Below are 11,736 nucleotides of genomic sequence, written 5' to 3' on the forward strand. Positions count from 1 at the left end.
AATTAGGGATGTAGTACGAAACCATGAGTTCATTGTCTAGATGGGGTGGATGAGACTGCAATAGTCGTAAGCAACATCTAGAAGCAAGTTCACATGGTTAGACTTGTTCTAAAGTAACGATATTTGTTTGCATCGATCCGTGCCTTATATCATGGGAGTACCATTTTGAGAATCTATCAATGGATTATTGATAAAGTGAAGAAACAAATGTCATATCTTTCTAATATATGTATAATAATAAAAAAATATGACTCCATTAATATATAACACCGTGATTATTCTAGATACATCGAGATGTGTCATGTCATGTCATGTCGATAAAATTGAGTATATACTCATGATTTCATCACATAATTATATAAATAAATAAATATATAATTAAAAATTTTGATTGGACGGTAGAGGAATATATGACATCATTATTCTTCTATAGATAGATCATGATATATTGTGTCGGTATCGATAAAATTAAGTTTTTACTATGTATTTCATCATCAAGGTACGGAGAACATTAATTAGTTTAACTTTCGATATCAAAAAATAATAAATATTATTTCTCCTATTATATATTGATTCTATCGTTATCCTAGGCTTATTAGATGACATATCTTATGAGGGGGTATTATATAATCGTCAAGTTTTTTATTATAATGTTACTTGACTTTTTCTAACTCATCATCGAATCGATTATAATATATAAGAGGCTTAGTGAGGGTACTCTTCGTGAACGAAGAAGGGAAAAGGACCTACGTAGATTCTTGTAATCAAATATAGTGCTTGCACAAAGGATCCGAGCCTCTCTCTCTCTTAGTGAGGGTACTCTTCATGAACGAAGAACCCCTTTCATTCATGAGAAGGGAACAACAACTCATAAAGAGAGTGAATAGGATGCATAGCTCAAAAAGGCACCTGATGATAACCTCTGATCTAAGCATCAAAGCTCAAAAGGTGCTATGTGATAGATAGTCTCTGACTTAAAAGATTTCCAATCAACTATCGATGCCCTCTTTCTATTTGTCTCGTAGATGAATCTTATCATTCAAGCTCAAGAACGGGATGATCGAACATGATCGGAATCCCTCACACAGTGCACAGGCCATGACTAGAACACAATTATATCAATAATCAACAACATACATACATACATTCGTACGTATGGTCGACTCTATAACACGTCATAATTCATATAAATTATTGTCATCTTCTATAGTTTGCCAAATTACATTGATAAAAATTAATCTTTTATATATTACCTGAAGGACAAAGAACACGATTATTTCCAGCCACATCATATATCTTCGTAACTTCTCACCGACACTTAATTCACACAACTCTGTAACTATTTGAATACATTGATTAGATTTCACTATAGCCCAAGGAAATGAGACTCCTATTAAAATATTATATATATATATATATATATATATAATCCACGTAATATTATTTCAATAAATAATGTAAATATTACGACATTAATTATCCAACGGAGCAGACATCTATCTCCCACTGATCTCCACAATCCTTCTATCGACTACTTTTAGTAGGTGACGGAACCTGTCTGTTCCTATCGTGATCACAACATTGGGTTCTCTTTCTTGGATTGATACTGATGTGAGACCGACCACACGCACGTCTCTTCCCACTGGGAGCCCTCCTCCCAACATCAAATAATCTTTAAAGTTTAAGCTATGCATACATGTAAAATGTTCCTTAGACAATTCAACTCATTCGTGTCATGGCCTATCTCAAGCAGAGAAAAAGCCACTTGATACTTTCTCCATGTGAAACGGCAACCCATCTTTTCCACAAACTATAGGAGACGAAGGGAGAGGGACCTGTGAAAGCAAAGCTCCAACTCCCAAGAGATAGGGGAAGAGAGCAGCGCTCAGCCTTGTCTCCAATGTCCGGGTTCATAATAGACGAGCTCCCCCTCCTCCTTCTTCCTGCTCTGGTAGCCCTCTTCTTCTACGTCAACCTCGTCAGATGGAAGAGGCTGAAGAGGTTGAACCTCCCACCTGCCGGTAGCGGTTGGCCTTTCATCGGCGACACCTTCGCATACCTCAAGCCTCATCTGGCCACCTCCACTGGCCTGTTCATGGAGCAACACGTCTCCAGGTAACTCCACCGCACTAGATATTGCCTCGGATCCAGCCGATAACCATAGTGATGCTGTCCCTTAGGTACGGGAAGATCTATCGGTCTAATCTCTTCGGTGAGCCGACCATAGTCTCAGCCGACGCGGGCTTGAACCGCTTCATACTTCAGAACGAAGGGAAGCTGTTCCAGTGCAGTTACCCGAAGAGCATCGGAGGAATTCTCGGGAAGTGGTCGATGCTGGTTCAGGTGGGAGAAATGCACAGGGAGATGCGGATGATCTCTCTCAACTTCATGAGCAACGTGAGGCTCCGGTCGCAACTCTTGCCGGAGGTGGAGCGCCACACGCTGCTTGTGCTGCGGTCTTGGAGGGAGAATTCTCCTTTCTCTGCTCAGGAAGAAGCTAAGAAGGTATACATTCATGTCAATCAATCTTCAAGCATTTAGTTTGAGAATCCCTACTGATAGTGTCGGTCGCGTCCCTTAACACGCAGTTCACCTTCAATTTGATGGCCAAGAACATCATGAGCATGGACCCATGTGAACCTGAGACCGAGAAGCTGAGGCTGGAGTACATAACCTTCATGAAGGGTGTAGTATCAGCCCCTCTAAACTTCCCCGGAACTCCATACTGGAAGGCCTTAAGGGTACGCTACTCTTCACGGTCACAGCTCGGTTTCAATCATAATTAGCATTCCAAATGGAAAAGGAAAGAAAAGAAAATTACTAAGCCATGAGATACTAGCAATTCTGGAGATAATGTTATAGTTCTTGGCCCACAAAATGTACAATCTGTGAAATAATACCTGATGAGATATCTCCGAATTCGATTTCACACATGTTGTTTTCTTTACCATGCTGTAACATTGCATCCATCGCAGTCACGGTCAAACATCCTGAGGGTCATCGAGCAAAAGATGGAGCAGAGGATCCAGGAGAAGAGCGAGAGACAAGGAGGAGCAGAGGATCTCCTTGGATGGTCTTTAAAGGAGTCAAACCTGTCCAAAGAACAGATCCTCGATCTCTTGCTGAGCTTGCTCTTTGCTGGCCATGAGACCTCATCGATGGCCTTGGCTTTAGTTATCTTTTTCCTCGAAAGCTGCCCGAAAGCTGTTCGACAACTGCGGGTAGATCGCAAGTCTCACCATCTCTGCTTCAGTTTCTAAGTGGGAAGGTTTGGGTTTCGGCTGTTGACATATCTGCTGCTACTGATTAGGAAGAGCACAGCGAGATCGACCGAAAGAAGCAACGAGGAGAGGCTGGTCTAAACTGGGAAGACTACAAGCAAATGGAGTTCACCCGATGCGTAAGATCTCCGTACAACACACCAAAGAAGACTCCCATCTCTCTGTATTCTTATGATTCCTTCGATTTGTCTCGTGAATGAAGGTTATAAACGAGACCCTGCGGCTTGGCAACGTTGTAAGGTTCGTGCACAGAAAGGTTCTACAGGATTTGCAGTACAAAGGTACGTCGATTCATGCCTGCCATGTACGCCGTCCGTATGTATCATCGAGGGATCTGATTCGCCATGCACGAACTGACATATCTATCTTTGCCTTCGCTTGCAAAGGATACGACATCCCCTGCGGATGGAAAATTCTTCCGGTGTTTGCTGCGGTTCACTTGGACTCTTCTGTTTATGATCATCCTCATCAATTCAACCCATGGAGGTGGCAGGTAATTAGTCGCGCTCCTCTTAACTCTTTGGCGCTATGCATGTCTTCCTTCATTCGAAGGTAGCATCAAATGTGACCCAATCACTGTCCACTGATCTACATGTGTCGTTAACTGTGGCTCTGACAAAATTAGGTTCGATATACGTCTCTATATAAGATCATTCGTGGGGCGTGGTGGTGCGACCAAGATATCTTTTCATTTGTCTTGGCTGATGTGTTTGACCTCTACGATGGCGTTTAGTCAGACACGTACGTATGTCCTGTGTTTAGCGGATTGATCCATAATCTTTAGTGGATGGGGGGGCAGTGTGACGGAATGAATGCGACGTGGTCCAAAGTCCTGTGGAGAAGGTGGATGATGGTTGCGTGCATGAGGGCGTGCGTGACTCGGCTCGTGCGCCGGACCCACGCTCAAGATTTGGCACCAGCATGATGTTCTACCTCGCAGCCACCTTTAGATTAAAATTAGACGTATAGTTGCATGGTTATTCTCTGATTTAGATGGAGCACAAACACACACACCCTCTCTCTCTCTCTCTACGTCTCAAATGCTCCATGAGAAGCGAGGAGGAAGAGGGAGGCGAAGAAAGGGGGCATGCATTTGTTTGCTACATGCTTGTCTAAGGAACTGCTTTCTTCTCCCTCTTCTTACCTTTGCCTTGTGCAGAACAACTCCTCCAGCGTGACGGCGGCGACGAACAACTTCATGGCTTACGGCGGTGGCCCCCGTCTCTGCGCGGGCTCCGAGCTCGCCAAGCTCGAGATGGCGGTCTTCTTGCACCACCTCGTACTGCGCTACAGGTGGGAGTTAGCCGAGCCGGATCAAGCGTTCGCGTTCCCCTTCGTGGAGTTCCGAAAGGGACTCCCCATAAAAGTCTACTCCATACATGACAGTCCTATGTGACATCTCAAGAGTCTTCTGTTTACATTTGAATACACGTACGAAGGAGCAGTAGTTATATATACGTGTGTGTATGTTCAAGCTCTGAATAAGGTTAATTGGTCACTTGGGTGCATAGTACAGATATAGGCAAATTGGTGGAGCAAGTTATTCAAGTTTTGAGAATTTAACATGATGAACAAATATTCCACCTTTTAGTCGTAGTCTCTAAACTTAGAGACGTTCATATCATAATAATACCATAAGAGATGCTTGGATGCTAACCACGTCATCATACTCATGCAGTCAAGTTAGTCTGCTCTTGACAAGAATGACATATAAACCAGCCATCGAGATCCTGACACCATTAACATCTCGATGGGAAACGTGGCCTTTGATGCTTGCATTGCCAACATGACCTTGATTTATGAGCAACTTCTTTTATCCGTATTAGGGAAAAGGAAAGTGATGACGTTGCCAACTCATCCTTTTCAAAATTGTCACCTAAGCAATAACATGAGCGGAGAAGCTCACACCCATCTTCTTCCCTGGTCGTCGACAGAGCACCGACCCATCCAACTCTACCCATCTCAGTCTCTCAAAAAGCTGACAAACGAGGCTCATCTCTTCTTTCCTCTTTGTTAGAAACGTCCATTACGAGAAATCTGACATCTCTTACCGATCACAGTTCTAGAAAGACTCATACGACCGATGACAGAGAGCATTAATCCCCCGACAACGTGATTCGTTTTTTCTTTTTGATCGATTGACGCGAGGGACCACTCTGTTTATCCCGAACGGATTCAAAATCCTAAGAAACAGTACCTTCATGATCGTTATTTTCTAACGCCACCCACAAAAGAAGCGTGCTCATCAGCCATCGACGTTAACGAGCTCTTGAGGACGTAAGAGGCACTCTAACCCATCAGCCATCGACATTAACGAGCTCATGAGGATATAAGAGTCACTCTAACCCATCATTGACTTTAGTTGTTCAGGTATAAAAGTTAATCCCCAAAATCTAAAAAGAAAGAGAACCAAACTAACCACTACTAAACTCCACGGAACTCTTTCCACACTTCGTTACTAAGGCATCGGAGGGGTCGGGTCGATAGTATCCCCTCGACTCTGACTGCTTATACAAGGACCTCGAAAAGGCTAAGGTGCACCTTGGGATGACACCAAATCTTCTTCAGCAAGTAAATAACACCTTGAAATTACGCCAACTTAGTCTACTTCCCACTGGATCGTCCCTATTGACCCCCGTGGGTCCCTTAGATGGATTTGTACTTTCGGGATGAAATTGAGTCATGCTAACTTTGCGGTCAATAACATCAACGTAATAATATTTTGGCATTAGAAGGGGGACCCAAATGTTATAAGAACGTCCATCTACGAACCCTCTCAATGAGCGTTCCAGTGAGGAAATGCCACCCCCAACACAACTCCTTCGAGCAAGGAAGGCAACTGCCCCCCTTCCTACATGTGGAAGCCTCCACCTCAACGTAAACTTTGAGATGCTACTAGCACCTATTCAATGACCCTGACCTTTACTCGTTGGAGTCAAGAGCAAGGCATCTACTCGTCCCTTCCGATGCCTTTTTAGTCTCAATCATCAAGTATAGAATCTCATCGGAATGATATATGCAACCATCCCTCGCCTACCCCAACTAGCCCAACAGGCGACCCCTATGTTGTGATCGATGGTCCAACCCTCGTTTGCTCTCATTGGAAAATCTGGTTAAAGTATTATATACACAGCGAAAGATCAGAAAATAAAAAACTCAAAATTTTCAAAGAAAAATATTTTGTTGTCGTGCAACGATTTGTTTGTGAGAAATCATAAAACCAAAAAATTTATGTATATAATGTGAGATGTGTTACCTAGGGAGATCATATATCCTTGAAAGATCTTCAATCTATAAGAGAGGATGAAAGATGTCAACTATCATCATCTCTAGCAGTGATCTACATAACAGATATGGCGACAATGGTCCTCAAATCACAACATGATCTTTCTCTACACATGCACCACAAAATTGTGCTATCTTTAAGAAAGGGTTGACTCTTTTTGCTATCTAAATGCCCCAAGCATGGGTTGTTAGTTGAGGGGAACATGTGGGACACCTATGACTAGCCTATGCTGCTAGTCATATGTGCCCTACAAGCCAATCACATGAGTGATGACACACGTGACACAATACATATTCTTTTTACTTATTATTTGTTTGATATATTTTATTTTATATTATATGTTGCATATATTGTGATGTTCATAGATCTATACAATGAGAATCGGATCATGACGAGATCACGATAATAAGATTAATTTACCTTTAAACACAGACCATAAATAATCTCGATCATAGGTTTCTCGAAAGGGACATCGAGATAACTGGACAGACTAGTGTATTGTATACCCATCCATATTATGGAGGCGGTTGATCTCATAGCTATTCATGTGGAGACACTAGGGATACAGTGCATATGCTCATTGGAGAATGAGTTCACTGATCGATCCGCTCACGAAATATTGGATGGTTGATAATAACTCATTATTAGACAATGATTTTATCGTCCCAATGGAGTATCCAGTCCTTAGACTTGAGACACCAAGGATGTCATGTATGAGTACTCTACTCTTTGATACCAGACTTATAGATTTGGAAGTTTCAAATCTAACACAACCAATCATCGGAATTGATAGCCAACCTTATAAGGGCAATTGAGTATCGATAGAGGATTATCCGCTCTTGATATCATTAGAGTGTTTTTGCTTAGGCAAATCTCTGACCATGGTTATTCGGATTGAGAGAGAAAGAGTTCTCGAGGAGGATTCGATTAAAGCGAGACTCAAGTATATTTTGTTTGGGCTTAACGACATCATGCTCGATATATGGTCTTTGGGATATTAGATTGATGAGGGACTTTAGATACATGATAACTAAGGACAGACATGTCAAATGGATTGGATTCCCCTGCATCATTTAGGGACTACGACATAATGGCATAGTACATCCGTAGTCGATAAGTCGAGTGAATTATTATGGAGATAATAATTCACTGAGCGAGAATAAGTTTTAACAGGTATGACTCACAACCAGCTTGATATTGGGCTTAAAGGGTCACACACATATGATAGGTGTTGCAATGAGTAGAGGTGCATATATGAGATATTCACTAGAGCCTCTGAATTATTGGATCTTGTGGATAAGATCCAATAAGAGCTAATGAGAGATTATTGGATAGAGATTCATTAATCCGAGAGACATGAGTAGTTTGACAACGATCCTGTACCCAACAGGACAAAATCCATTATGGTTAAGTTGATAGGGACCTCTATAAATATGAGGAAACAAAAAGGGTATAGGATATACCCTTTTTAGCTGCCACCTCCTACACTCCTCTCTCTCTCTTATCCTCAAGCAACAGCCTTAGTTTAGAGTGTGTGGACAATAAGAACCATCGTCCCCTCCTTGAGAGCGTGGTGTGCATGAAAAGAAGGATTGTGTAGCAATTTGAGGAGCATCTTCACAGCATCTGCCATACATATCACTACTAGAGAGGAGGACAATTGACCTTCTTCATCCTCTCCTATAGATATGTAGGTTTTCAAGGACATACGATCTCCCTAGGCAACACATCTTTCATATACACAGTTTTTCGGTCTTGCATTATTTTCGCGCACCAATCTTCGCACGACGATGAGAAACTATTTTCTATGAGAAATATAGGATTTTTTTTTTCTTCTGCTACATATATGATGTTGCTCTAGGTTTCCCAACAATAGTATCAAAGTCATGTTACTCGTGCGAAAGATTGATTTTTAAATTATGTGTGTTGTGTTGAATCACGTAGAATTATTTTTGTATGATTGCTCCAATTTTTTTATCATAGTTTTCAAATCTAGACTACACCTATTTTCTCTATTAAAAGTTGTTTTAAAGAGAGCTTTTGACATCAAAATTGTTAACGTAAAAGGGGGAGAAAGGGCGACAACTATTGCTGCCCTATAGATTTGTTGAAGGCTACTTACTGTTGGGAAATCTAGGGTGACATCACATGTGCATCGAAAGAATAGAAAAAAAAATATCCCATATTTCCACAGGAAAAATTAGTATCTTATCATCGTGCAAAAATTGGTGCTAAAAAACCTACGAAACCGAAAAACTTCACGTATAAGAAGATTGTGTTACCTAGGGAGATCGTATATCCCTGAATTCTTATAGATATGTGAGAGAGAATAAAGGAGGTCAATTGTCCTCCTCTCTACTAGTGATCCATACTGTAGGGGCTTCGAAAACGCTTCTCAAATCATTACACAATCTTCCTCATTATGTGCACCATGTAATCAAGAAGGGGCGACCTTTCTTGCTATATATATGCCCCAAATAGGGTTTAGGGTTAATCTTCTATGCTAACTCCCTTCATACAACTAGGGAACTTCAGTAAGTTATACATAAGTTGCTTCGCTCCTCGATTTGCATTGAATTGATGGTCATTCTTGCATCCACCATTCTACAAGCTAGCCCTTCGTTGAGTCCAATCTTTATATCGGCTTCAAGTGTTCCATTATTTATTATTGTCTTAAGTTGCTTACTCATTTGATCTCGTAATACGTCCACCAACACATTACCTTATGCGAGATTATGTAATGACTCCTCACCACTCGCTCGATCCGTTGAGTTTTATGGAGTTATTATTTTGAGGTACTCCTCAACATGTGCGGTCTGTTGCACATGATTTTTCCTTTTGAGCATGAAAACTCATCCTTCCTGGATATTTGTTTCATTAGAGCAACTTCTCTTTGTACATCTTTACCTATAAAAGTTTCATAGACCACCATCCTCTTAGACTACTTTGTCTTGCCGAATAAACTATGGATTATTTTACCCTCACAAACGCACTTGCTAGCTTATGACTCTTCACCAATACAATCCCAACTACACCCCTAAGGACTAACAACATGTTAAATTTGCTGCATACTTTAACCTCCTTCAAATGTATCCTTTTCATGCCGAAGAGAATGTTTTAATGCTCCATGACACGAAGTTTCAATCCCCGTGGGATGACCACGAATATTTCATCGTCCGTATATAAACCCTTATATAGTTACTGAATCATTCGAGTTAGCAATTCCCCTTTTATGAGCTTTACACAACTATTTTGATTGCTGAGTAACCCATCTCATTTTGCACGGTCTCATCCTTTACCAAGCGTCCCACTTGTCATGAGCACTATCAAGTTTGGTTACCAACGTTGAGTCGTAGCTTGAACTCAGCCATCTCAACCTTTGTACACTATGTATTCTTCTAAGCTTGCTTATCCTTATGGTATCTCTCGCGCGAAGGGTTGATCATTATTTTGAATGTCAATCTTAGATGTCCGCTCCTCCGAGTGACCCTTTCCTTATATCTCCATGCTTATTTCTCCCAAACGATCATACGTGCTGACTGCCCTTAACATAATCCAATTAGGTTTCACATGTTTGCATATTAAGTGTTTCTATGTGTGCTTGTCCCTCTCTGATACCAAATGTCACAAATTTAATTAGTTTTGCCTAAGTTGTGCGGCACTTTTATGTGTCCGTCCGTAAAATCAATCACTTCGAAACCTCCTATAGGTTTTTAGGACTTACAAAAGAGAAAATGAGTTAGAAAAAGTATTTCACTCAAAATCTACGATCAATCATTTTAGCAAACACTTTATAGTCAATACAAATTATAATCATAGACCTCGTAAGCTTTGAACGATCACAATTAATAATTTTAGCTCTGAAAAATATAAATTATAGTCAATGCAAATCCAAAATAGTTCACTACAAACTAAAATATCCACAAATACCTACGTGACATGCCCACATGACATAATCTTCATTTACAAATCTAAACCGAGCATCAAAATAAATCAAAACAAGACTACACCAATCCTCTCCATACTGTATAAAATATGAATATAATTTTTATTGTAAAATATGAACATAAGTATTACAATAAATATCTTTTTTCCGTCACATGAAGATGATTTTGCTGAAAAAAAGATAAAAATTAAAATATCACTCAGATGACCCGCGACTTCGATAGGACCGTCCCTCATCCCGAACCGACTTCTTTTATCCGTGTCTTTAAAATTACAAAAAAAGGGAAGAAGAGCGACAAGTTAAGCAAACTCCTGCTTGCTTTTTGTTAGTGCAAACACCCTTGAGCCGTGGCCTCAGGGTCGACGCGGCTTGGTCCGAATCACGTGGTCGGGGGATCTCTCGGTGGCGTGTCCTGCCGCGATCGGGAGCCCTCGGGGAAGGCGCCGTCGGCTGGCGGGGGCGTCGTCTTGGCACCTGCACGAAGGTCGGGTCGGTAATTCGGCCCGACCTCTCCGACGATCAAGTTAGCAACGATGTGGAGAGGATTTTGGAAGAAGAGAGACAACAGTGTTCTCCTAGTCTTTTTTTGTCCCCCCTTGTTTATTTGGAACTCGGGTGTATTTATAGGTGGGCCTGGGTGTTATCTGACGTCACTGTTTGTAGGGGCAGGTGAATACTTCACGTGGCGTCTGACACGGCCATTGGGGCTGCGTGGGAGGCCGAGCTGCTGCAGGGTATGGCGCGTCTCGGTCGACGTGTTCCCTAGCCTTGGCCGAGCCCAAAGGGCGAAGAGCCGGGCTCGTCGGCTGAGGGGTGGTGGCGTTGTTGTGACGGACAGGGTCCAGTCGAGGCGTTAATGCGCCTGGGTCGGCGTCCCAGGGTTTCGTTGACCGGGGCATGAGGCGTTGGTTCAGGGTGGCTGGAGTCATTCGCATCCTATCGCCATTATTGCCCTCATCATATTCCCCCCCGGAAAGAAGCTATGCGTCGGCAGTCGTAGCGAGAGTTCGAGGCATGGCTTGTGTTTTAGAGTTGGTCGGTTGCGGAGACACGGACCCTGGGGGTGCGGAAGGGGGTGTCGTCCCGAGTGGCACAAGGCTAAGGAACCGAGAAGGGGCCAAGTGTGACTCGGGGGGGCAAAAAGTCGAAAGGCCGAGGAGCGGCCGAGCATGTCTTGGGTGGCGTAAAGCCGAAGGGCCGAGGAGCGGCCGAGCATGTCTTGG

General features: G+C 42.3%; 1 protein-coding gene across 1 annotated transcript; it reads left to right on the forward strand.

Moving 5' to 3' along the window:
- Positions 1-1,723: 1,723 nt before the first annotated feature.
- LOC135642788 (cholesterol 22-monohydroxylase CYP90B52-like) lies at positions 1,724-4,779 on the forward strand. Its single transcript, XM_065159224.1, has 8 exons — positions 1,724-2,115; positions 2,181-2,505; positions 2,589-2,741; positions 2,976-3,221; positions 3,311-3,400; positions 3,484-3,562; positions 3,668-3,774; positions 4,441-4,779. Exons 1-8 carry the CDS (start codon positions 1,901-1,903, stop codon positions 4,675-4,677), a joined length of 1,452 nt encoding a protein of 483 aa, XP_065015296.1. The 5' UTR covers positions 1,724-1,900; the 3' UTR covers positions 4,678-4,779.
- Positions 4,780-11,736: the final 6,957 nt, after the last annotated feature.

This window comes from Musa acuminata, chromosome BXJ3-7 (genome assembly GCF_036884655.1).
Source record: "Musa acuminata AAA Group cultivar baxijiao chromosome BXJ3-7, Cavendish_Baxijiao_AAA, whole genome shotgun sequence".
Lineage (NCBI taxonomy): Eukaryota > Viridiplantae > Streptophyta > Magnoliopsida > Zingiberales > Musaceae > Musa > Musa acuminata.

Bases quoted from the DNA above. Each gene is read 5' to 3' on its own strand.
- LOC135642788 (XM_065159224.1), top strand. From the start codon at position 1,901: ATGTCCGGGTTCATAATAGACGAGCTCCCCCTCCTCCTTCTTCCTGCT. The intron at 3,563-3,667 runs GTACGTCGATTC...TCGCTTGCAAAG, and splicing joins ACAGGATTTGCAGTACAAAG to GATACGACATCCCCTGCGGA. The intron at 3,775-4,440 runs GTAATTAGTCGC...TGCCTTGTGCAG, and splicing joins TCAACCCATGGAGGTGGCAG to AACAACTCCTCCAGCGTGAC.